Source organism: Colletotrichum godetiae, assembly GCF_030913485.1.
Source record: "Colletotrichum godetiae strain CBS 193.32 chromosome Unknown BDP55scaffold_6, whole genome shotgun sequence".
NCBI classification, from domain to species: Eukaryota; Fungi; Ascomycota; class Sordariomycetes; order Glomerellales; family Glomerellaceae; genus Colletotrichum; species Colletotrichum godetiae.
Window position 1 is genome coordinate 303,915 of NW_026851254.1, and position 25,449 is coordinate 329,363.

The 25,449-nt window shown below is 46.5% G+C and overlaps 9 protein-coding genes across 9 annotated transcripts; 4 read left to right on the forward strand and 5 right to left on the reverse strand.

The window, feature by feature from the left end:
• Positions 1 to 112: 112 nt before the first annotated feature.
• Positions 113 to 1,228, reverse strand: BDP55DRAFT_724770 (uncharacterized protein; the record flags this gene model as incomplete). The annotated part of the gene is made up of 2 exons (XM_060578929.1): positions 113 to 900; positions 952 to 1,228. The coding sequence occupies 2 exons, from the start codon at positions 1,226 to 1,228 to the stop codon at positions 113 to 115; spliced, it is 1,065 nt and encodes a 354-aa protein (XP_060433885.1).
• A 100-nt stretch (positions 1,229 to 1,328) lies between these two features.
• BDP55DRAFT_649915 (methyltransferase domain-containing protein) lies at positions 1,329 to 2,849 on the reverse strand. Its single transcript, XM_060573943.1, has one exon. The coding sequence runs from the start codon at positions 2,732 to 2,734 to the stop codon at positions 1,778 to 1,780; it is 957 nt and encodes a 318-aa protein (XP_060433886.1). The 5' UTR covers positions 2,735 to 2,849; the 3' UTR covers positions 1,329 to 1,777.
• A 259-nt stretch (positions 2,850 to 3,108) lies between these two features.
• Positions 3,109 to 5,313, forward strand: BDP55DRAFT_649917 (uncharacterized protein). Its single transcript, XM_060573944.1, has 5 exons — positions 3,109 to 3,430; positions 3,493 to 3,987; positions 4,036 to 4,179; positions 4,234 to 4,765; positions 4,822 to 5,313. The coding sequence occupies exons 1-5, from the start codon at positions 3,371 to 3,373 to the stop codon at positions 4,971 to 4,973; spliced, it is 1,383 nt and encodes a 460-aa protein (XP_060433887.1). The 5' UTR covers positions 3,109 to 3,370; the 3' UTR covers positions 4,974 to 5,313.
• Positions 5,314 to 5,570: 257 nt separating this feature from the next.
• BDP55DRAFT_602735 (vera protein) lies at positions 5,571 to 7,857 on the forward strand. Its single transcript, XM_060571065.1, has 4 exons — positions 5,571 to 5,962; positions 6,013 to 6,542; positions 6,593 to 7,489; positions 7,552 to 7,857. Exons 1-4 carry the CDS (start codon positions 5,813 to 5,815, stop codon positions 7,664 to 7,666), a joined length of 1,692 nt encoding a protein of 563 aa, XP_060433888.1. The 5' UTR covers positions 5,571 to 5,812; the 3' UTR covers positions 7,667 to 7,857.
• Positions 7,858 to 14,925: 7,068 nt separating this feature from the next.
• Positions 14,926 to 16,378, reverse strand: BDP55DRAFT_711787 (uncharacterized protein; the record flags this gene model as incomplete). The annotated part of the gene is made up of 3 exons (XM_060578191.1): positions 14,926 to 15,641; positions 15,690 to 15,965; positions 16,292 to 16,378. 3 exons carry the CDS (start codon positions 16,376 to 16,378, stop codon positions 15,138 to 15,140), a joined length of 867 nt encoding a protein of 288 aa, XP_060433889.1. The 3' UTR covers positions 14,926 to 15,137.
• Positions 16,379 to 16,818: 440 nt separating this feature from the next.
• BDP55DRAFT_701408 (short-chain dehydrogenase) lies at positions 16,819 to 18,226 on the forward strand. The gene is made up of 5 exons (XM_060577923.1): positions 16,819 to 16,943; positions 16,994 to 17,149; positions 17,200 to 17,306; positions 17,390 to 17,706; positions 17,756 to 18,226. Exons 1-5 carry the CDS (start codon positions 16,902 to 16,904, stop codon positions 17,944 to 17,946), a joined length of 813 nt encoding a protein of 270 aa, XP_060433890.1. The 5' UTR covers positions 16,819 to 16,901; the 3' UTR covers positions 17,947 to 18,226.
• A 761-nt stretch (positions 18,227 to 18,987) lies between these two features.
• On the forward strand, positions 18,988 to 19,539 carry BDP55DRAFT_627895 (uncharacterized protein; the record flags this gene model as incomplete). The annotated part of the gene is made up of 1 exon (XM_060571818.1): positions 18,988 to 19,539. The coding sequence occupies one exon, from the start codon at positions 18,988 to 18,990 to the stop codon at positions 19,537 to 19,539; it is 552 nt and encodes a 183-aa protein (XP_060433891.1).
• Positions 19,540 to 20,140: 601 nt separating this feature from the next.
• On the reverse strand, positions 20,141 to 22,622 carry BDP55DRAFT_627896 (carbamoyl-phosphate synthase subunit L; the record flags this gene model as incomplete). Its single annotated transcript, XM_060571819.1, has 2 exons — positions 20,141 to 22,349; positions 22,420 to 22,622. The coding sequence occupies 2 exons, from the start codon at positions 22,620 to 22,622 to the stop codon at positions 20,141 to 20,143; spliced, it is 2,412 nt and encodes an 803-aa protein (XP_060433892.1).
• Positions 22,623 to 23,268: 646 nt separating this feature from the next.
• On the reverse strand, positions 23,269 to 25,343 carry BDP55DRAFT_649925 (4-coumarate-CoA ligase). The gene is made up of 5 exons (XM_060573945.1): positions 24,892 to 25,343; positions 24,563 to 24,832; positions 24,474 to 24,513; positions 23,709 to 24,418; positions 23,269 to 23,660 (listed from the first exon to the last, which is right to left on the reverse strand). Exons 1-5 carry the CDS (start codon positions 25,253 to 25,255, stop codon positions 23,317 to 23,319), a joined length of 1,728 nt encoding a protein of 575 aa, XP_060433893.1. The 5' UTR covers positions 25,256 to 25,343; the 3' UTR covers positions 23,269 to 23,316.
• Positions 25,344 to 25,449: the final 106 nt, after the last annotated feature.

The following is a 25,449-nucleotide window of genomic DNA, read 5'->3' on the forward strand; positions in this document are numbered from 1 at the left end:
CATAGTTAACACATCAAACTCTTTGTATTTCCTCTGGGAGCTTCCTTCAACCCTCCATATCTAGTCACAAATACATGTCATATCTGAAAATTTACATCACCAATCATCCCAGCTAAGTAGCTTGGAAATAACTACTCCTAGCCGGCTTCTTGGCGTCCACAAAACTTTCAGAGGACATATCAGTCCACGGAAGGCCTGATGACCCGCTGGAGGCACTGATGACGTCGCCATGCAAAGGTTGCAATCCAATCTTCCTGTATGCTTCCCAAAGGCTCTTGGACACAGCTAGAGACTCGTCGTTGTCTTCGTCGTCGTTCGCCTTCACCCAGCCCTTAAATTGGTCGCTCAGCAGACCGGGGAGGGACTCAATGGCCCCTCCCGTCATTATCTCACTCACCCAGACGAGCATAGCCGTATAGTAGCGCTTTGTCAAATTCATTATCCGAGTATTTGTCAGCTCTTCGGTGGGAAATGCAAGAATTGCTGAGCGGTGGGTAGGTCCGACGGAGATGCCGAAGCGGATCTCGTCGCTCTGGGGATGTACGAGCCCGCCGCTGTCCGCGATCTGGGACCCCTCTGGCCACGAGAGATGCGATAGCATCTCAGCTGCGTAGCCGAATGGTAATGGTACACTCCAGCTTTCGATATCGTGGGCCTCTTGGAACGTTTTGAGATACGGGTTGTACAACGTCCATGGCGCGTGTTGGCGCCCGTACGCTTCAATGACGAGGTGGTCGAGGAAGCGGGTAATGGTGTTGTTGGCGTAGGTGAAGAGAATCTGAGTTTCAGTTTCGAGACGTACCCAGTCTACAAATGGTGGTTGGTTCCAAGCGGTTCGAGGATCGATTTGGCCCAGAAAAAGGTATGTTGAAGGAGTGACCTCGGATGTTGTGTCAAAACCTGTTCATGTCAGCTTGGACACATGTTGAAATGACAATGTCTACTACCCACCGAGCTGTCTTCGTAACGCATTCATAAGTCTGAATAGGGTCATATCCCAATTGAGAACAGGACCCTCGTCCGACATGGATGGCCTCGTCTGTTGAAAGAACTCAACAATCAACCTGTCGATTATGTGGCCCTCCTTGGGGCGAGTGCGGAGTTTCTTGGCATCCCAGTAGAAGAACAGAAAAGCCTCCTTCCAATCAATCCGGCCAGTCTCCATAGCCAAAACGCTTCTCCGGGCGGCAGATGTGGCGGCGGCGCCCACACTCGGCTTTTGGGTCATGATTGTGAGTGGAGTTGAAGACCGAGAAGTGCGCGATTGTGCAGGTAAGAAGTTGGAGAACATTTTGTTTTTTTCTTCTCTCAAAGGCGTGCCTGCCTAGGCGGGGGTGGCATAAGTACTCCCCTCTTTCCCACTCCACCCCCGGATGATTATCGATGGATTAAATAGTTCTAGAAGCGGTACAGGTGGGCGAAGCATCCGAAGGAATGCTGCTTGTTGGGAACCAACACGAAAACGTCCAAATCGGGTAGCCCAAACTCCCCACTCTCACGCAAGTCCCAAACCGGCCAATGAACAAAGAGTCGACTGTCTATCGTTCGGCAAACAAACAATTAAGCAAACACTTGGCATGTCACCCAAACCATTGACCCCATTCGAGATAACAAGTCCGTTTGCTCCACACCGATCCAAGGGTTTGGGTAAAATTGCGTAAACGCTGAGCAGCCTGCCGCATCCGCGATTCGACCAATGATGTATATCCCCCGCAGACGGCCCAGAACCTTGGAATTGGATGGGACTGGACCCTCTACGCGTCTCGCCAGATTTCTGTTATTCCTTCTTCTTAATCATGAGCAGGGCCCCTGCAACGCCAGTCGTGATGATCTCTTTCCCTGGCTGCATTCCCGATTCGTGGAGCAAACTTGCGATCTTCCCAACGGCCATCTTGACCACATCGCGCTCCGTTCCGACGTCGTCGGGATGCGCCTCACGCCACCGCGTCACCGGGCTAACCGTCTCGAGGAACCTTTCGACATGGTCTAGACCCAACTGCTGCTGGCCCAAGAAGAACTCCCCGTCCGGTCCGACTGTGCCATCCTTGTTCCAGTCTTTGCGCAGGAAAGTGCTCTCGTCGAATTCCGTCACCGGCGTTTCGAGATCCCACGGTAACGGTAGTGTCTCGTACATCTTCTCCGCGATGATGTTACCCGGCGTCATGTACGGCTGGATATACTCGTCGCGGAAATCGTGTAGGATCTGCTGCATGCCCGCGGCGTTGGGCATGGACGGGTGGATGTACTTTGAGCTGCTCGTCCAAATGGCGACTGAACCGCCCGGCTTGAGCACGCGGGCGGCGGCGGCCCAGAAGCCGGGCATATCGAACCAGTGCGCCGCTGTAGCGGCTGTGATGAGATCGACGCTGGCGTCGGCGACGGGCGGGGAGAGGTTGGTCCCGAGCTCCTCCGCGGTGGAGACATCGAAGCGGATCGGCTCCGAGGCCCCGCCTAGAGCCCGGGCGGCGTCGATCATGCCCACGCTCGGGTCCAGGGCGATGGTCCGTGTAAATCGCGGGCCGAGCTCGCGGGCAACGGTGCCGGGGCCACAGCCGACGTCGAGGAGGGAGTCTGTTTCGCCGCCTGTTGAAACGTGGTGGTCATAAATGAAGTCGTAGATTCTTTGGTGGTAACCTAGCCTGCCTTTGGCGTAAATCGTGCCTTGTTCTTTGGTGTAGGCCCGGAAGGTTTTCTCCACCGGGGCGGGAGTTGGGACGGTTGCGACGTCAGCCATTGTAAGTCTAGTGGCGATTTTTTTGATATTAATAAAACAAAGGAAGCGTCTACTTGTTCTTCCACACAAGATGATAACTTTGATACAAAATAAACAGCGGGAATTTGATGTGGCCAGCCTGATCTTTATAACTCACATGTGCTCGAGCCAAACTCAACATCTGAGGAGGGCGTTTGACGAACGAGCACCAAAGTCTGCTATGATTGGTGAAGGGCCACCGAGAACGGCCCACCAACTTCTTTCCAAAGAGGGATAACCAAGTCCAACAGAGCCAATCAAAGACCCGAATGGCTTCGCACTAAACCCGATACAGGCGACGACTGCGAAGCTGATGCGGTCCCCCGCCGACCCGCTGCCGGTCCATGACCTTTTGGTGGCTGTAAGCCTTCTCAAATCCTTCAGAATCCCGTGTCCGTGTCCGATCCCCCTTGAAAACCGGCCTTCAGACAACGGCCAACGGGATTTCTGACATTTAGTTCGCTTAAATCCCCTCGGCTGGAACGCTCTTTTCGTTGGCCGTCGACGAAGCTGACACAAGGGTGTTTGCCTGCCTAGAAGCCTCTCATCTTACCTTACGTTAGGGCCGGGACCCGGACCCCGGAGAAGTCGTGTTGAGCCGAACTCCTTCATCGCAGCATGGTTTACTATGGCGCGCTGAGTAAGGGTTGTCAGCGCTGTCGTCAACGGAAAGTAAAGGCACGTGCTTTCGAAACCCGATGAGCTCCTGGTACTTGTAACTCTAACAAGCATTGAGGAAGTGCGATCAACACAGACCAGGATGTCTCAAGTGCGAGAAAGGGCAGAAGCCTTGCCCCGGCTATCGGAATTTGACAGACCTTGTCTTTCGAGACGAGCGTCAGCGAATCAAAAGGAAGCTTGGTGTCGAAGCTGGGAGTTTGTCAAAGCCGAGAAAGCTGCCAATCAACAACGCGTTGTGTTTAGACATTGAAGACAGGGCCGTCACCTTTTTCTTTACCCACTACACCACTACTGGACCGCCATTTTGCGACTCGTACCAATCATGGCTTGCCGAGACGTATCGTGAACAGTCTCCCACTAATCTAGTCCGACACAGCATCCAAGCAGTCGGCATGGCTGCCATCTCTAATGTTTTCAACGCCCCTGAAGTAGTGTTGCGAGCCAAAGAGCGATATGGGCAGGCCTTGAGAGCTACTAATATGGCTCTGCATGACCCTTCTCAGGCCACGGCAGATACGACCCTTATGGCAATCCTTTTGCTTGGGCTATTCGTTGTATGATTGAAACTCGCCTCTCGTTACAACCTCAGCTAACCTGTTCAGACAATCATGTTTGAAAGCTGGAATGATAGCAATGCATGGACGGCACATATCGAGGGCGCAACAGCCCTGTTACACCTTCGCGGCAAAGACCAATTCACTAGAGAGCTTGGAATACAGCTTTACATACAACTCAGACAGCAAATCGTAAGTCTGAGTGAAAAGTCTCTGAGTGGCCTTCGCTGAGTTGGTTCCCCGTAGCTCCAAGCTTGCATGCATCGAGGTGTACCCGTACCCCCAGCTTTAATTGAGATCACCATGCAATTCGAGGCCAGCCGACAAGGAACAGAGTACAACAGTCTACGTCCCGGATCATTGGCAGTACTTGGCTTCAGGCTCGTCAACCTTTCTGCAGCCATGAACGCTCAACAAATAACGGACGCCGACGCAATCTGCCGGATAGCTGTCGACATTGACAGTGACCTCAACGTCTGGGCGTCAAGATCATCGCAGTCTGATCGGAAGTTTCACAAGGCTGAAGCAGATGCACCTGAGAGAGAAACTAGTTTCAGCGGGCGACGCCATGTGTATAACAGTGTCTGGGGAGCCCAAGTCTGGAACAATTGGCGGTCGTTGAGCATAGTGACAAATCGCATTGTACTTGACCATGTCGACAAGCAGAGCTTTGATGACGACGCACTGAAAGAGAGAATGCGATTTGAGAGTATCTCGATTATTCAGCGTCTTTCGATGGATATATGCATATCGACACCTAGTCTATCTGGGTCCCCGCGTCAGTACCAATCGCATAGTCCTGCAGATAAATCACAGAGCTAACAGGAATTCTAGGAGCATCTTCAATGATCTGGCCGCTGCACATCGTCTCTCAAGAAGAAGTCAATTTGCCGAGTGCGCGATCTTGGGCAGTGGAGCAGCTAGTAGGCATCAGGAAGTCTATGGGCATCAAACAAGCTGCTGTTCTGGCAAATACCATGGGCTGAAAATGTTAGTTCTAAGGGTATCTGTTCTCGAATATTGATAGACAGGGCCTAGTTGAGTACCTTTTCATCGATCAACCTCGCTTTCGATATATCAGTCTTGTGCAATGGTCAGTTTATTCAGAGTTACAACACAACACACAATGTAGAGTCGCTAGGTCAAACAACTGTGAGAAACCACCACATGATGCATCGTCCTGAGTTGTCTCTGAGTTACGTAAACGATGTCTCCCTTCTTCAACTACGATGACCGAAATAGTGCGGTTTACAAGGATAAGGTTCGAGGGCGCATAAGCTTTAGCTACGAAACAGCCTATAACCGTTTGGCTATGTTGTCAACGCGGAAATCTATTGTTTGGCTAGGGCAGTACTCGACAGATGTTGATCATAACTCAGCTTATTCATCATCTTTTTGCTTCCATGCACGTACGATCCAATGGAATAGAACTCTAGTCGACCAGCGTTGCTTTTAAAATGTCGGAGAGGATGTACGGTAATTAAGTACTGTTAGTCCAAACATACCCCTCACAGCAACAGCTTCGGAGCTTGGGCACAAACTCTAACCTGCACCACATGGGAGCCCTGACTCGTCGCGTTCATCGAACGAACCAATCCTCAAATCTTTGAATATTCGGCATAATCCCAAATAGGCGTGTCAACAACTTACCTTTTTGGTACAACCCGTGAGGCTTGAGGTGCTTGGTAAGGAAGCATGACATATTTATACTGCGCGCCCAGGCTCTTCAAGAAGCACAGCATACTGTGTTACTGATCATTGTCAGATGAACTCATCTAGCCAGTGAGATCTTTCCATCAGCCACTTTTTTACCACTTAAATCAAGATGGGATATACGACGATGTGGACACCGGCAGCACTCCTGCCGCTGCTACTGAAGCTTGCCTTCGTCTTGGTAGCGACCGGACTTATGAGAGTCGGCTGGAAGGCCTACACCATCAGGAGAAAGTTCAAAGAAGTAAAGGCATTGGGGATTGTACGTGCACCGCAGTGAGACATCCCTCTCATGAAGCTGACAGCTTACAGCCAATGCTTCCTCACTCGTGGATCATGGGTCATCTTCCCGTCATGTTTGAGTTCCGCAAAGAGTATCCAGGAGACATCAACATTGGAAACTTCCACCCATGGATCATCAACAACTATCAAAGATATTTCCCAGAAATGGACCATTGCCCTCCAGTCATTTATCTGGATCTATGGCCGGTTCTAAAGGCACCCATTGTGGCTGCGTATAAGAATACCGTCGCAGCGCAGTTCACACAGACGAAGAATCTGGACAAGCATCAAATCTCACTTGACTTCATGAACCCGTTGACTAAGGGCTTGGATATTGCGACCCTTCAGGGTGATGAATGGAAGAAGTGGCGAGGCTGGTTCAATCCCGGCTTCAGCTCGAGAAATGTCTCATCCATGGTTCCTGATCTAATTGAGGAGATCAAGGCCTTTGCGGATAACTTGCAACGAGAAATCGGCCCTAATGGATCGTGGGGTCGCATGTTCCAGCTTCGCAACATGACGACGGCTCTGACTTTTGACATTATTGTCCGTGCGGTCTTGTAAGCAAGCCTCGTCTCCTTCGGGAGTTACAAAGGCTAAAAGTTTCTAGGGACGAGCGCCTCCACGAGCAGACGAATGCAACTGCTGGCCCTCTCAGAGTGGCACTTGCAGACCAGCTGAGGCTTATGGGCATCAGACAAGCTTTCAGTTTCGGCTACTTGTTCCCTTGGCAGAACAAGGCCGTGGATCGTAACAATAGCATTGTCCAACACCAACTCCAACCCAACATTGTCCGATCCCTAGAAACCAGTCTCAAGCCATCAAAGAAGAAGACAGTGCTCAACCTTGCTCTGATGCATCTAGCTGAAGAGGCAGGCGGGCGCCCAATTGACCCGACTACTGACCCGCTCATGATGGACACCATTTTGGGCAATCTAAAGACCTTCCTCGTTGCAGGTCACGAGACAACCGCTAGTGCGCTTTGCTTCATGTTCAAGGTTCTGCAAGACAACCCAGACTGCATGGCCAAAGTCCGCGCCGAACATGACGAGGTACTGGGTCTGGATCCCGACCAAGCTGCAGATATCTTGAGTAAGTCGCCTCAGCTCCTTGGCTCCCTTCGCTATACACACGCCGTGATCAAGGAGACTCTCCGTCTGTATCAACTTGCCTCCACCATGCGAGGAGGAGAGCCGGGGTTCTACCTCAGTGATGCTACTACCGGTCTGCAGTACCCTACCGAAGGATTCCTTGTGTGGGATGGCGGCCCGGGCATGCAGCATGACCCGTCCCTGTGGCCGCACGTCGACAAGTTCATCCCGGACCGCTGGCTTGTTCCTGCTGAAGACCCGCTCCATCCTGTCAAAGACGCTTGGCGGGCGTTTGCGAGAGGTCCTCGGGATTGCATCGGTCAAGAGATTGCCCTGGTTGAGATCAAGCTGGTTGCAGCCTTGATTATGAGGAAGTATGACATCGAGGAGGCCTGGGATGAGTGGGATGCTCTTCAGTAAGTTTGGCGATCTGCTAGCCATTCCATTGCCGCATTGTGCTGACCACCATACTTTACAGAGGACCCAAAGCTAAGAAGGACATGGTCAGGGGACAGAGACTGTATGTGGCTGGAGATGGAATCGGGCATCCCAAAGAAGGGATGCCTGTTCGCGTGCGACTCCGACAGAGGTGAAGGATTGGGTAGAGGTCTGTCTCTGAGAGGTCACATCCCTTGAAGTTTTCGTAATGAAATGGGATGCTCATTGTTTATACGTTCAAGGCCCGAAATGATGGTATTTTCGCAAGGCACCTTCCTCAAGTATGGCCCAAGTCTACCCACACTCACCTATGTCTTGAACAATACCTTCACCCTCGCCACCCCACTTTCACATAAGCTAAGTGTTAGTATTCCTATCACAGGGATGGTTCGAACCGTAGGTGACGAAGAGGTCAAAATCTATATATATTTAACTTTTATGTAAGGTGTAAAAAGGAGGTTCTAACCGGAGGTTAGGTAGACCGTAGATCTTGTAAATATGGTCTGTAAGTGGCCCCTGTGCGGGCCCCTTGCCTCGAGGTCGAATTAGATTTCTAATCCGATACTAATTATTTCTCTTTTTTATTGCCTAATTACGGCGGTTAGAAGTATAATTCGATCTTGGGCTCTTTTACCGAGGCTGCCCCCTTTTCCTCCTTTTTCTGCTCTTTGTGGGTTACTTATCCCTCTATCTATATCGTTGCCTTTCCTTTGCCGATGAAGTGCTCGAGCCCTTTGTTAGGCGTTGCTTTTGTAAAAGTATCTGCTAGATTATCGTCCTTGTTGATCTAACGGATTTTAAGGATCTTATGGCGTTTATATAATTGCTAGAGGGCTATAATGTTTATTATTAGCCTTTTTTCCTTTATGGTGCCCAGTTTAACGAGGTACTTATATAGTAAGTACGAATCGGTATAGACGATTGTCGGTATTATAGGGATATTAAGTCGATTAGTAATCCTCTTTAGCGTCGTTGAGATCGCGTATGTAATATCGACGCTATTAACTATACTGTAGACTTCTAAGGCAAGTATACTTTATGTGACCTTTTTACTCTTTGTTAATAAGTAGTGGATGACATTATTGTGGATTGTGAAGTTCTCCTCTCTTATTGCCTTGTTGGTAAGGATTATTATATATCCTAATTACGATATGAGGTCGTTATTATTTGCGAATGAGCTATCGATAAATATATAGAGCTTTGCTTCCCTTAGGTCGATAGGTTAATATACGAGCCCCTTATCAAGGTTCACTTACTATTATTATAGCCGTCGGTTAAGGGTGTCGAAGTTACGTTCTGTTAGTAAAGTGGCCTGCGCTACCCTTATATAATTAAAAGTGGCCTTTAGCTGATAGATGTTTGCGATATAAGCTCCTTATGCGAGCTCTATTTTATACTGCTTCTAGTAGTCGGTTGCCTTTAAGTTAATAAGGGTGATCTTTTTACTTTACTTTTTTTATCGGAAGACGACATTCTTACCTTTAATTATGAGGATCCTACCGTTAAATATAAGTAGTGTGTCCTTTATAAGGATCTCTTTTAGCTTAGTGGTAAACTTTACTTTCTCTAGCTCCTTATCCTCCTTCTTTATGAAGGCCGTATTAAAAAACTTTAATATATCGTCGGTCTATATTCTGACGATTTTAAATAGATCGTCTATATATGTAGAAACTAGAAGGTAAGGATTGTACGTTAATATAATTATTAAGAGCTTATCGATATGGAAATTATGGTATATTGCCTACTAGTAAGTGCCTGACTCTACGAGGCCGTAGAGTGGCTTTAGTACTTTAATAATTATATCGTCCGGGTATTTACTTGCTATCTTTTTTGGTAGGTAAGCTAATATCTTCTTTGTGAGCCTTGTTACCGATTAGGTATATACCTAGGTAATATTACGATTTTAGATCTAGTATCCTTTTTGCTATAGTAATGCTATTAATGCTATTATTAGTTATTGGCTATAGTGCTGAACTATTAGCGACTGCGTAAGTAGTGCTACCTTCTTAACGTCGTTATAGCTTTGTATTATATGCCTTAATTTCTTGTATAGCTAATTTGTCCCTTTTCCTTTAATCTTATGGACTATTTATAATTTAAAGATGCGGAGGTTTATATACTTCTCTAGGTTGTAGGTGATGAATTTATAGACCCCTCGATTGCGTAGTATATTGGCTTTAATAAGGTCGGAGCTTTTATACGGTCGTTTTATAATTATGATTATCCTTTATTCCTTTAGTTTGACCGCTATTGTAAAGTCTGCTTTTTTTTTAGTCGTATAGAAGATAGTAATAGCTTTAGTATTAGATATGAATTACCGTTAAGGTGCTTTTTGGGATCTTCTTTAGCGTCTTATTTACGGTGGGGGTATTGGTTCTTTTTCTGCCTTATTATTTAAGGGTGTTACGACGATAATTTTGTTAAGGATGGTTTCTTACCTCTTATCGCTTAGTTATCCTTTATTGCTTTGTTAAGGTAGTTCCTCTGGCTTTTCTTCTTTTTGTAGGTTAGAAATTATTTTGTTAGGGTCGATGTGGTACGGTTATACCATAATGATCGATACTTCTAATAGTTAGTCTCGATCTCTCGTAACGATATAAGATCGTTCGTTAATTAAGACTAACTTATATAGGCCTATTTATTGCTTTGTAGTTTCCCTTTATACCCGTACTTCCGAATTTAGGGACATATTAAGGTTAAGGCTTACGTTAGGCCTATTACGTATAGTAATGGCTTTGTTAATTTATTTTTTAATATTTATCTTATAGAGAGTCTTTATTACTTTCTTGATTACTTACGCCCTCTGGGTTATATCTAGTAACGGCGGTGAGGCCGTCGTTGTTCGTAGGTATATTCCGAACATAAATAGCATCAGAACGAGCCCTTTAGGTCTTATAGTATTATTATAGTATTTAAGTGCCGTTTAGAGGTACTTTTTGTCCGTTAAACTAGGGCTCTTTTCCTAGATGATCTTAAAAGCTCTTTTTAATTATTAATATAATCTTTCTATTTTATTAATATTATGGTGCGCTTCGATAGGGACGACTTTTAATTAGATATTATATAAAATAATATTCTCCTTAAATTCTACCGACTTAAAGTTAGTGCCGGTATCGGTTCTAATACCGTTTAATAAACCTTAGTATATATCGATCTAATAGCGCTTTAGTATTACTTATACGGTCTTAGCTTATATATCTTAAAGGAATTAGCCTCCTTAGAATAATATGGTTTTATCGATTATATAGAGTACTGGTCGATTATTTAAATAGAAGATATTAACGACGATTTCCTAATTAAAGTTAAGGTCGTTATATAATTTGAACTTAAATCTGCGTGGGCTTTAGGCGTTTATTTAATACTAGTGGTATATTATCGTTAATTACTCTAGAGCCCCTATTTCTATATCGTTCCCTAAATGTTTAAGGAGATTATATAGTCTTATTACCGATAGATAGCTAAATCGTTAATATAGTCGTTTAAGTTTACTTTCCGTTAAGTAATTAATGGACTTAATATCTGGTTTAAGCTTTATAAATACGTGCCCTTATTGTCGATCGACGAGCTTAGAGTACTTTCTATTAGACATTTTATTCTTTATGTTATTAAATACAATGCCCAATTTATCTATATCGTTCAGGTATAGGAGGAATAGTATATTAACAGGTAGAATGTAGAAAATCATCGTTCCGAATTATGTATTTATATTTATAGTACCTAAGGTACTTATCTCTTCCCTTAGGCCGAAACTGATCCTCGTAATGCCTACGTTTATAGTATTGAGGGTTACTAGTGAGATCTTTTGGAGTACGTGGAATTATCCCTTACCCCCTATCGACTATTATAATACCCCGGTATTTAAAATAATCTTATAGAAGGTTTCCGAGCTATACCTTTTATTAGTATAGAATGCTTATACTAGATTACTATAGAACCCTCCTAATAGGTATAAATTATATGCTTATAAGCTTATCGTTCTCTTTTTTTCCCTAGGCTTTTTAACCTTAGTGCGAGCTATAGTTATAGTATTAGTATTCGTGTCCCCTATACTATTAAGCGTTATCGTTAGTTAAAGGACCTTCCTTTACTAATTATAAAGAAAAGCTTGCTTATTTAAGGCTTGTACTACTCTTTATTTGTTTAGTATTATATATCCTCTTGAGGTTAATGGGGCGAAGAAAGAATAGGTGATATCGTTAACTTTATTAAAGTTGAGGTTTTGAGTATACAGGGTAAGATTTTCTTTATTTTTAAACGACTCGATTACGTTTATTAGATAGTCCTTATAGATTATTAGGAATTAATTAAATCGATTATGGCCCGTTTTGCCTTATGTGCCCTTTGCTTTTTTATATTGGTCGTACGATTTAGCGTATTCTTTATTAGAGTAGTTGCTTAACTAATAACCCTCTTTTTTATATATAAAGTACTTCCCTTTCTGTAGTGCTTAGTTAGTATTGGACTAGCGCCCCCTTAAGGAGTCTGTTTTTCCCCTTTAGCGGTTATTATACCTTGCCTTTTTTCCTTTGTTATTGTATATACGGTCTACCTAGTGCTGTTGGTGAGGGCCTTTGTGAGATTAGAGGTGAGTTTGATTTAGTATCTTAGCTTTAATATTGAAGCTAGACCTTAGCTTTGAGTATAGCGTCTTGTAGTCTTTAGGCGGTTAATGTAGAGTTATTTTTACTTTTAGTACCCTTTATATTACTGTATATAGATAACCGACCTTTTATTTATTGGTCCCCTTATTTAGCTACGTCCTTACTAGTTTATCGATCTTGTCGATAAGCTCCTTAAAGATCTTAATTCTTAACTTTCCTTCTATTATTCTGGCTATAGAGCTAAATAATAATGCCCTTAACTCCGAGAGGAGCTCGAGGCTCCTATTTTAGGTCTCGAATTAACTTCGGATTATATTAACGATATTAAGAAAGTCGGTTCGATCGATATTACGCACCGCTTAATAGTAGTACTTAGTAGCTTTCCTTATTAGTATAATATTGACTACCGAATAATATTAGTATTTTCGGATACTAACTTTTTCGTAGTAGTTATAGAACATCGTAAGGGTTTTTTATAGGACCTTATATCTCCCCCCTAAGTATAATTTCTTTTTTAGAAAGATCTTTTTTAAGTTAGTAAATTATCTTATATTAGCTACCGCTAGATCGTTCTCTTTGCGTACTTCTTATACGGCAGTATAATTAGGTAGTGTCTATATTATCGACCTTGTATTTTATTAGGTGCTTGGGATTAATCCTCGGATTAGTATTATTGTTAGGGTCGTTACTGTAATAGGCGGAATCGTTATTTAATATACTTCCGGTATGATCCCCCTTGTCTGTACTAGATTGGGCGCTGTGATGTTACTATTAGTGATCTTTAGTAGAAAGTCTAGTTAGTTTATTTGTTTACTGAATTTTTTATATTTTAATATTATTTTATCGATTTAATTCTGGTCTTATAGTGTGAAGTCCTTTGCGGCTACTGTCGTTACGAGTGTTTTATAGGCTTTTTGCCTTACCCCTTGGGCTAGTAGAATGCCTTGGTAATGGAGGAATCTATTTACCTCCTTGACGATACTAGGATTAGTATTAGCGAACCATTTATCTTTTTAGTTGCTTAGGTTGTTTATAATTTTATAGAATAGGGGTTGCCCTTTGAGCCCCTTACGGGCGTATATCTTTATAATAAAGATTAATACTGTATTAATTTATTCGCTATTAGGGTGGTCTGAGTCTCGATATAACTATTTCCCCTAGTATTCCGGATTAATTTTAACCTAATTTTCTAGGATAGGAGTCCTTCTGTGCGTTCTGTATACTAATTTGCCCCCTGTCGTCCTTTGGTTTATGTTTTTATTTATAGGGGCCGGCGTGTTTGATTTTGATGGGGATGTATTAAATCCGCTTATTAGTTATAGTAGTAGTATATTATCGTTACTCGCCGTGTTTATTAGGGTCTAGGAGCTTTTTACGGTTTTTAACCTCTTTATGGCGAGCCTTGTTATTATTTATTCTTAGTCTTTTAAATTGGCCGCTATATTTCTTATTGACGGTTTTTTTTTCCTATGGCGTACCTTATTATATAAAAGAGGTCTTCTGGTGGCCCTTTCTTTGTGTTCTTTTTTTAGATGTCTTTTTAGTTTTCTCCTGTGTTAACTAGGGTAATAGGCTCTTTTTTTATTTTATAGTTTAGCGAGGATGTGTAGTCTGAAGAATTGGGTACCTTATACCCCTTTATGGGGTAAGCGTTGTGATGCTTTTGAATCCTTTTCTTCCTCGTCTTAACTCTGCCTAGCTCTTATTTTTTTAGAATAGCCGAGGGGTGGTGGGTGTAGGTAAGAAGGGGAAGCTTGACTTTAGAATCTCGAAGTCGGTCTTGATGATAGCGATATTACTATCGATCCCGGTAACCTCCTTGGATTTAACTAAGAAATACGTCTGGAGCTACCGGCGGGGTCTAGTTCTTACCTAAATACCCTATTACTTTAAAAGTTTGTTTTTATAGTTCTAAGGTGCTTTTTTATATCCTTTAATTAGGCTTGTTTCGTTGTACGGTCGAGATCTGCGGTGGATTTACTAATTTGGCGAATCTAGTAATTTTGCTTATTTTCCTCTATTAGTGTACGGGCCGCCTGTAGATTGTTAAGTAAGATAAATTGCATAAGGGCGATGTAGGTAGCTTGGTCGCCTTTTTATAATTCCTTTAATTACAGTTTGTTTTTAATGTAATAGATGTCGACTTTTTATAGGTAGTTAAGGGCTATAATTCTTTTATTTTATTCTGTTATAGAGATTTGCGTTTTATCGCCTATTTTCCATTGGGTAGGTAGTACGATTTTCCTATTACGTTCTATTTAAGGAGGTCGTCTCTTTTACTTGCAAGATGCCTTGCTAATCTACGATAGTAGGATTTAACTATTAATTAGTATTAGTATTCTTATTATAAGGATAGTTCGAACCGTAGGTAATAAAGAGGTTAAAATCTATATATATTTAACTTTTATATAAGGTATAAAAAGGAGGTTCTAACCGGAGGTTAGGTAGACTGTAGATCTCGTAAGTATGGTTTGTAAGTGGCCCCTGCGCGGGCCCCTTGCCTCGAGGTCGAATTGGACTTCCAATCCGACACTAAGGTACTCTACCAAATTTCTCCTCTACATTTTTAATTCACAATCAATCTTGCCCAGCATGGCGCCAGCTTCGGCTGACGAGCCTGATACATCAGACCAGGGCTCCGTATACAAAGACACCAGTTCCGACAGCACCACGTCCGGTGACGAGACGGCACCCGAAGCCGATGAGATTGAAATCGACGACGAGATGTGTGGTATGTACACATCACTCAACTCCCACCAACGACCTCTGATGCTCTGTAATCTGGATCTCGTACTGGTTGTGTAAGACAATACGTCAAGTCTATTTGGGCAACTTATCTCAAGGCCTCGACTTTTTCCCACTGACCATCGTCCAAAGCGTACGCCTCGTACGCCCTCTTAAACTTCTTCAATGTGTCGTGGCCACCATCGTCAAACTACAGCGATTCTAGACAACTATAAGCCACTCGCTTGGCCTCTTCGAGGACCGTTTGGGCCTGCTGACCGTCGCCTTCCTCTTCCTCCACTCAGCGCCTCTTGGGACCTCGATCGTCTCCATGCATGTTGGCAGAGACTTGGACCTCTGCGAGAGTCAAGTCAATTCTAGTGGTCGACTCTGGAGTGGCCTGCGTTGCCGAGTCCATACGCACAACGTTTTGCTTCTCTTGGAGATGCTTCACGGCGCTGAGGACTGCCTCAATGACGTTGGCGGCATCCTGGCGCCCCTGCTCCTGGATGACTCTGGTACTGAGCTCCAGTGTAGCCGACGTTTCCAATCGATATTGAAGCGCGCCAATCTCAAGATTGAGCTCGTCGCTTCGAGTGCACCCCCCCTCGACTAATTGCTTGGTGAGGCCCAACTCTACTTTGAGGCTACCAGCCTCCTTCTTGAGCACTAGTATCACCTGGCTGGCTATAGCACGTGCCCTAGTCTCTTGCTCAGTCTTTGCTAGTTGCTCTGCGAGCTCTTGGTCTCGATGCTTGAGCTCTTGTCTCTGATGCTCAAGCTCCTCATTGACCAATTTCAAATCCTCTTCGAGTGTCAAGGACCACTAATTTGCTACTTCGTGACCCTAGACCTCTTCTTCGGCCTTTCCTCGTGTCTCCACGAGTTCTCGAGCTCGCTGCGCAAGCGTAGCCTCGGTGGACTTGAGCCGATTGACTTCAGCTTCGAGTGCATCAGTGTTGGCCCGCTGCTTTTCGACCTCTCTGCCTCCTTGAGCGAGCTCTTGGTCTTGCTGGGCCAGCGTTTCTTTGACTTTGACTTGTCTCAGCTGGCCGACCTCCTTCTTGGTAGCAGCTGTACCAGGGCCCGAATGTCCAGTGGCAGCCGACCTACCAGTGATGGAGAGAATCTCTTAGTTGAGGTCAAGGAGAGATGGATGTTAAGAGTGTGATTTGTGGTTTGTGGTTTGTCTTGTGTCGTGTGGTATGTCTGGCGAGAGGTGAAGATAGAGAGAGAAGAGGGGCTTTAGAGGAAGGGGAAGGGTGGTCCAAATACAATATTTGTGAATGTGCATAGTCTATCGTGCTTATGTCCATGTGATAAGTGATATGCAAAGCTTGATTTTACTATGACATCGTGCTCCTCGCTTGTGTATTGAGTCAGCATAACTTGACTGCGTGCAACTGCCATCCAGGCCTTTGACTACCAGCAACGAGATGCCGTCGAAGCACCTACAGCATTGCCGGCAAGGAAGAAGGAGAAATTCGAGGCCTGAAATTGCTGAATTACGATGGCCAGTTGCTGCCTCAACAAGTCGTTCATTGCGATCGTAAGAATCGTCAATTCCCATCATGGATATCACTCATGCGAGCGTCAGTGGCGGCAGAACCGGGTGTCACCTTTTGTTTCAGGTAGAAGGAATGGTTCTCCTCTCGTTTATGGATCGTTCTGGTGCTCTTTCCTTTAAACTACGTCTGATTAGTTGAAGGTGAGGTTACGATCCTTTGCCTCCGTTTGATTACTGAAAGGAGTTCCAAGCGTCTGCTTCTAACCAAAGTCCCTGTTTCCCATGCTTGATAATCAAGTCAGTGTTCAAAATTGTGCGATAATCCGGCCGAATATTGCGGACGAAGTTTAGTAATCGCACTTGCTCTTGCCGTCTTACGGCAGAACACAACTCCGCTCCATAGCTGTATTGAGATCCTATGTATATGACGACGATCCAACGTATATTAACGTCAATGTCGTTGCTCCCACGTTCGAATATCTAGTTACCTGCGAATTGACTCTGAATCTCTTTACGCGGAGAGAGCTGTGATCCTGAGCGTACCTCACTACGTTCCTCATGGCTTCATACTTGGTAACCGGAGCTTCACGGGGGCTTGGAGTAGGTCCATCGCATGAGTAACTGCCATGCAAAATGTTGATTCGACCTAGTTCGAATTTCTTCGGCAGTTATCCGCCAATCCAAACAACATCGTCATAGGGATCGTTCGAAACGCCGATGCCACCGAGCGGAAGGTCAACATCGAGCTGCAGCGGAAGAACATCCACGTTCTGCAAGCTGACCTTGATGATTTCGATACGATAAAGGTAAGCGGCGGGCATGCTCCTGAAGATCTGCACTGACACCTGAATTTCAGAAAGCTGTAAATGCTGCATCCGAAATCACTGGTGGAAGCATCGACTATGTCATTGCAAACGCGGCATTCATTTCGACCTGGTCGTCCTATGATGGTATAAGTATTCTGTAAGCTGGCTCAATCCTTCGGGTTCTCAGTACGAGAATGGTCGACACGTACAGTTCAAGGGGCTAACCGCGTACATCAACAGGGGAGAGAAACCGAAGCGGCTAGAACAGGACTTGCTCGACTCGTTCCGTACTAATGTCGTCGGTAATGTTCATCTCTTCAATCTCGCACTGCCACTCATTCTGAGAGGCCACGCGAAGAAAGTGGTTACGGTCTCATCTGGGATGGCTGACTTGGACTTCATCTCCAAGTCAGGCATCGAGGTCGGAGCCCCTTACTCAATCAGCAAAGCAGCTCTGAATACCGCTGTGGCCAAATTCAGTGCCGAACATTCCCATCGAGGCATTCTTTTCTTCAGCATATCCCCCGGGGTGATTGACACAGGGCTCTATGACAACGGTAAGTACTATGCCTGACCTCATTCTCGCCACACCTAACATTCTGGCAGCTACCGAGGAAGAAAAAGAGAAGGGAATGGCCATGCTTGGCAAGATGGCAAAGTACGCACCGCATTTCACCGGCCCGTCCACTGCAGAGTCTTCGGTGAAAGAAATGCTGTCAATCATCTACAAAGCCAGCGTAGAGACTGGTTTTGGTGGATCGTTCGTATCTCATCATGGAAACAAAGAATGGATTTGAGGAATATGCCAGGCAATCGTATCTCGGCGAGGCCGATCAAATGGATACCAACTGGTACGCATATTGAATATTTGAGCTATCACTTCGCAGCTGCCTTGCAGATACGTTGTGGAAGACTGCTTCGCCCAGCTACTACTGATAGGCGGCTTCTCACTACCCCAGTGCAGCATTCGATGAGCATTCGGAGGAATGAGTCTAACATGCGGTGTTAAACGACGATTATGTGGCTATTGTCCATACTGATTTAAGTCTTGATAGCTTATGTGGTACCATTGTGGGCGTATGTCTCATATGACCGTGTTTCGTTGCCTAGGTGCGACATATGTACACGGCACAGCCTCACGAGGCAAGTTACAAACCCAACAAATGGCCCAAGCATGAGCCACGCGGGCATTTGAATTGATTCCAATGTGAATGACTGAATGCAACGAACACAAGTTCGTCCCTCAGGTCAGCAGGAACGTAGATTTTGAGCCTCTCGTTTCTTGTCATACCGGAAGCCTGGCTTCATCGGTCTGATTAACAATTGGTGCAACACAAAATGACCAGCAGCATATGGCCATGTAAACCTTGGTATAAATCGAATTTACTCCTCTCAATCAGTTGAACTATTTCCCCGTCTTCATTCAGACCTTTCAACTGTCAAAGTCTAACAGCTCTCAGCAACGGCAAGCCGTGAAAACGTGCCAATGGCAACATCTACAAGCCAGTCACTCAAAGATCATCGCGACTTGAACAAACAAGTCTCCGCATCAACTGAACCCGAACAATGGACCACAGCCAGGGAAAGGTTTCCAAGTACCCCATCACGTCACTTTTCAGCTAGCCCTCGAAGGCCTAGCCCACCGCAACAACGATTTCGGGATGAGGATATTTGCGAGGCCCAACAAGGCAGCCAAACCCGCAGATCTGTCTTTCTCTTGTGGATCTGGGAGATTCTGTCCCTTTCCCTTGCTGCATCTCTCTTAGCGGTGATCGTCAGTTATCTTCAGCCAAAATGATCACCCCTTCCGAGACTGGCCTTTGGACCCCATCGTTACCATGAACTCACTCATCAATTTGCTTTCCACCATATTTCGAGGAATTCTGGTATCTATTGCAACCGACCTCATTGCGCAAGCAAAATGGATGTGGTTCTGGTGCGATAAGTCTTCCCACCGACGGATGGGCGATCTGCAGCATTTCGATGACGGTACTCGTGGCGTTTGGGGGGCGCTGAAGCTAATGAGACTAGTTGCTTGGCGCAGCCCAGCGATCCTTGTTGCTGTTGTTGTCCTCGTGTCGTCTTTCGCGATTGGGCCCTTCGTCCAGCAATCTATCGGGCATGTGGACAGGAACGAAACACTTGCACTCGGCACTGGAACACTCCCGGTGATACGACATGCCGACGGCCTGAATATGGAAATGCCTATTGGTGATAACGGCGAGATGACTTTGCAGTCCGATACCAAGGGTATCATTCAGACTGTCGCCTTGGACCGCAACGGCATTCATTCAGCTATTGTGCCAACCTGTCCAACGGGAAGCTGTACATTTATTGGTATGGGCTCAAACACCTCCGTCAATACCGGATTCGATGTCATCGTCGCCTAGCAGCCCTACTAGACAACAAGCATCGGCCTCCGTCTGGTTCCGCGCTTCCACATTCAATGCGCGGCTCAGGTTTGCGACGGTCTCCTGATGACCAGCTTCGTCGAACCGTCAGCAAAGAGCACTTAGCTTCTCTAATCTTATATTTCTTGCGCCCTCCTCAAAATACTATCTATAGAACAAACGTAGCCCGGGGGCCTTTCAAGGCCAGAGGATAGGCGTAGGTGATGAAATGTCTTGTGGTTGGCAATCGAGACGCCAACTCGACAGACAAAGTAGAGTCTGATTGCCTTTATCATTGTACCAGACGAGGCTATCATTACCGGGAGAATTGTACTGTCAAAGGCGCCCACTCAGTTGCTCATGATTCAATCCCATACTTAGCAATTGCTATACACATTGAGAAATATCACTTGGCAGGCGACGATGATGACTTTATTGCAGTTCATTCCTTACTTCTTGAATCAGGACCATAGCCATCTAAACTTGCCCATCCACCACTAGTCATCAATTTCCATCCCAATTGCCGCCGATAACGCTCGAAGACCGCTCACCTAGACGCTGGTGCAGCTATGGACCCACCGCTACCTTATTACATCCAAGACTACTCAACTGTACAGAGCACAACGCCTTCATCCACCGCGTCACCAATCCCCCACCTTGTATGGAACTTGCCGGAAACACCCACAATGATATTGATCTCCATCTTCATGCTTTCGATCACCATGACACATTCACCCTGGTTGACCTCGTCGCCAACAGACTTGCCGATCGACAGTACCTTGCAAGGCATCGGCGCTTTGACTTCACTTTGCTGGTCACTGTTGGACAGTGCTTCCTTTCTAAGATTCGTGTAAAATGAGAGCAAAGTATCCCTGCGAAACTCCTTCCACTCGCCAAATTGAGGCAGATGGCAGAATATCCTGACAGTTTCATTAAATGATAGGCTTTGGCGACCTTCCCTGACGTTCGGTATGGCAAGATATGCGCGAATCTTATGGCCATTCACTGACATTGTCATGGACATTGGTGATGACAACGAGATCACCTTTGAGAGGAGCGACTGCTCGTCAGATACTGGTCTCAGCTCGACGGCTTTGATGTTGAAAACAGGTCCTGACCATGCCTCCCCGTTCCGAATGGCTCGGCTTGTGGTGGTATAAGTGTCAGTCAGGTTCAATTCCGGCGGTAATTCTACACCCTCTTTAGATGAAGAGTCCTTCTCATCCTGGCTTTGGTGTGCCACAGGGTAAAGACAAATGTCCCACTCGTTATCCGCGTCGCTGGAGCTAAGCTTGGACAGACAGGCCTCGCATCGAGTAATGCCTCCAGTGACTGATTTAGAGTCTCGAAGAGAGATGATCTCGCCACTTTGGTGGAACGGGTCAAACTTCTGGTTGTGGAACTGGTGGCGGACTGTCTGGAAGTGCCGGCGACCGCCGGTTCTTTGTCCTTCTTCCTTCTGCACAAGTTGCAGGAAGATGCTGGGAATGAGTGAAACATGGTCTAGCAAGGCTGGTGTGTAAGGACTCCGAAGCAGGTCGTCGATGTTGTTGGGGATGAAGGATGTCTTGTAGGCAAAGTCCTGGAAGGCGGGGTGCAACAAACAGCTTTGGAGGAACAGCTGATTTGTCCTGATGCCAATGCACGGAGTGTTTGCCAGCTCTCTGGCAAGAATGTTGATCGCCGCAGATCTTGTCGGTGCCCAGACAACAATCTTGCAGATCATCGAGTCGAAGTAGATTGAGACCGATGTCCCACTTTGGATCGCTGTCTCGTAGCGGATGACCGAGCCCGGGCTTCTCCCTGGAGAGGCGGGCTTCCATAACAGGATCTTGTCATGGCTGGGAAGAAAGTCTCGCTGGGGATCCTCCGCGCAAAGCCGGCATTCAATTGCGTGCCCCGTCTGGGTAAGATTCGATAGCTCAGCGAGTTCTGAGAGTCGACCTTTGGCAGCAACAAATAGTTGCAAAGCGACAAGGTCAACTCCGACGACTTCCTCGGTGATTGGATGCTCGACTTGCAACCGTGTGTTGACTTCAAGAAAATAGAACTTCCTCGTCGACGTGTCGAAAACAAACTCCACGGTCCCGGCTCCTTCGTAACCTATCAACTTGACGATTCGGACAGCTGTCTCGCTCATGTTTTGCCGAGTGTCGTCATCGAGAAAATTGCATGGTGTTTCCTCGATCACCTTTTGGTTACGCCGCTGGATAGAGCAGTCTCGCTCAAAGAACGAAACAACCTGGCCATACTGATCTCCAACCACTTGGATCTCAATGTGCTTGCTGTTCTCGATGAATTTTTCCAGAATGCAGTCTCCCGATCCAAATGACCGCTGTGCTTCCGACTGCGCTCTGCTCAACTCCGTCATCAATTGCGATGGTTCGTGCACAACTCTCATGCCCTTGCCTCCACCGCCTGCGGAAGCTTTTAGCATCACGGGGAAGCCAATGTCAACAGCGGCCCTTTGCAGGTCCTCGGCCTCAAGACTGGTACCAGTGAAGCCTGGGATCAACGGAACATCGGGCGCATTCTGACGGAGATGGTCCTTGGAAGAGCGCTTGTCGCCTAGCGTGGACATGGCTTCGGCTGGAGGACCGACAAAGATGAGTCCAGCTTGCCGTACACTGTCAGCAAAGTTCGCATTCTCGCTCAAGTAGCCGTATCCTGGATGAATTGCGTCGGCCTGGATGTCTTTTGCAGTTGTGATGAGAAGATCAATGTCGAGAAATGGATTCCTCTCGTTCTTCTCCATAGAACCGATACAAATGGATTCGTCCGCATCCCGAACATGGCGTGAGACGGCATCTCTGAGTGGACGTCAACAGAAGCTCTAAGATAATCTCGACATTCCGAGACTCAAACTCAGTGGCAACTTACTCTTGAGTATAGACCGCAACTGATGCTATGTTGACTCTTTTGCAGGTTGCAATTATTCGACAGGCAATCTCGCCCCTGTTCGCGATTAACAATTTTCGGATTCGAGGGTGTCCATCTTCGCCGAGTGGGATATCGGCCACGAAGAGCTCTTTGCTGCGAGGCAGGGCTCCCTGGCTTACGTCTATCCGATGATCAGATGTCATTGTGACGGCAACGATGCAGGACTTTGGATATGGGAATAACGTCGCAAGCCCGTCTTCTTGAGGCTACATGTAACAAAGACTTTGGTCGAAGAAGCTGTTCTAGGCCCTTCAAAGTCCATTTCTGATAGTGGAATCAACTAAACCTATAGAGCTTTCGGATCTCGGGAACAATGAACCGCGCTCCGACTATTTTCTATCACGCGGCATAGATGCCCTTGCCGGCGGGTATGCTCGGGAAAGCTGCTGCACTAGCGCCGGGAAGCGGTCCGGACAACGGCACAGTGTGGATCCTGGCAAACCGGCTCCTCGGAACTTGGACCTGGTGGCGAATCGGCAGCACAATAACGTCGTTCAAGCTTTCAACAGATTTCAATAGTCAATTTCTCGAAGTCAAAGCCCTTGGACAACGAGGACAAGAGCAGATCAACGTCTTCCTGTGTTGCATTGCTCTAGCGTGTACGGTATGCAAAGACCGACTTGAAGAGAATGGAATAGTTGGAGCCATCGATCGATCCTACTCTGGTGATTCAACAATGGTTGATCATTCGACGGGACGTTACTTTCACTAAACATTTGGGAGTTGATTGATTGAGATTGATTTGGATATTTACACCAAATTCGCTTATTTATGAAAGATCCAAATCATAGTGACTTTCCGCAAGTGGAGTGACGATGTAACTAAAAGTGGCTAATTCTACAGCTTTGCCTGTCTCGCTGACTTGTTAAGCAGCGCGTCTCCCAAATCTCTAACAAGATGCTTCTGATACTTCCCACTCCCGGTCTTGGGCAGGCTGCTTCCAACTTCGGGGTGCCCGATCCAGAACACATGCTCAGGTGCCTTGTGCCGTCCCAGCTTCTCCGTCACCCAAGCCTTGACTTCCGCATCAGTAAGCTTCACAGTGCCCGTCGCGGTCTGGAGAAAGCTTGCGACAACCTCGCCGTATCTCTTGTCCTGGAGACCAACGACACAAGCCTCAGAAACGGCTGGATGGCTTAGCAATCTATCCTCAATCTCAGTCGGGGAGATATTTTCGCCACCTGTCTGATGGTTAGTTGAAGGCTTCTGATCCATACTGTGAAAATTACCTCGAATAATCAAGTCCTTGATGCGTCCGGTGATTTGCGCGTAACCATCGTTGTCGATTAATCCTTCGTCGCCTGTGTGCATCCACACCACTCCCTGGTCGTCGAGCTTCATCACTTCCTTTGTCCTCTCTTGATCTTTCCAGTAACCTTTCTGTAATGCGAAACCACTGGTGCACAGTTCTCCTCGAGTCCCACGTGGCACAATGGCTCCCTGAGCATCTACCACTTTAGCCGCAGTGTGAGGAAGGGCCTTGCCCACGGAGGCAACTCTTTTCTCGTGAGAATCTTCAAGGGACGTGATGAATGTGACTGGGCTTGTCTCCGTCATTCCATAGGCGATCAGAATGCCCTCGATGTGCATCTTTTCGCGTACATCGGTCATCAACGAGGCTGGTACAGGCGAGCCTGCCATGAGGCCTGTCCGGACGGTGTTGATTGAAGACCCCGACTTCTGGAGCGCCTCTAATTCGGCAAGAAACATACTTGGCACTCCGAGCAGGGCTGTGGCCTTCTCACTTACCACGGCGGACAGTGTTGCCTCGGCATTGAAGTTGTCAGAGGGAAACACAATGGAGCTGCCGTGACAGAAGGAAGCCAGAAATCCCATGATGAGACCAAAGCAATGGAACAGGGGTGGGGGGCAACACACTACGTCTGTCTCGGTTAGACGCATGGCATCCCCCACGAACTGTGCATCGTTCATCAAGTTGCTAAGCAAATGATCAGCTTGATTCTCCGCAGTCAAACCTTGCCTGAGTATCTTACATATGGGTGAGAGTGGCGGCTTTCGGGCGACCCGTAGTTCCTAGAAGACGTTGAGCCCAGAACGAAAGCGAAATCATAGCTCAACTTACCGGAAGTGAACTGCAGGTTCAGTACATCCGAAGGGCGAACCTTGCGGGCTGCTCGTCTCAAGACAGAATCGTTCATGAAAATCGACTGTCCGCGGTTGAAGAAGGAATTGTAAGATTCGAGCATGCTACCCTGAGGGGCTTGCTCGAACTTTTGCAGGTAGACAATTTGCTTGAGCGGAGACTGTCCTTTGTCAAGACTCAAGAGCGTATCTAGATGCGGCGACAGCGACTTTGTCCCTATTTGAGGCGACATCAAGAGGAGTTTGCAGCCTTTTGTATTGTGAAAGGATTAATCGAGGCACCATTTTAAGTAGATTCGTTCTGCTTACCACTAGCCAACAGAGCATTTTTCAACTCGTCGGGTGAGTAGGTATTGTTGAAAACGACGTAGGGACATCCAATGCGGGCAGCACCAAGGAAAAGCTCAATGTACTGATAGCAATTTCCCGCGATGATTCCCACACGGTCTCCATGGTGAAGTCCGACCTCGAGGATTGCTTTGGCTATGACCTTGCTGCGGTCTGCGAGCTCCCGATAAGTGAGCCGTGTAGATTGCCAGGGGACAATGACGGCAGGGCGGTCCCCATGCTTCTTCGATTGTTCTTCGATAAGAGATCCAAGTGGCTTAATAATGAGAGGCGGCGAGGTCGGTCCATGAACAAGAGAGAGCGATGCATCCACTGAAGGACTCATGATTGCGGGTAGTAAGGTACTTGGTGTTGAAAACGGTGGGCAGAATAGACGACCAATAACACAAGGCTGATTCTGAGTTTGGTGTTTGAAGATCAACTAACATGCCATAAGTCATAAATACTGTTCTCCGGATGTCTGATAGCCGACGTCGAGGTGGGCCAACCGGGGCCCGAGGGGCACGCGGGGACCGGTCC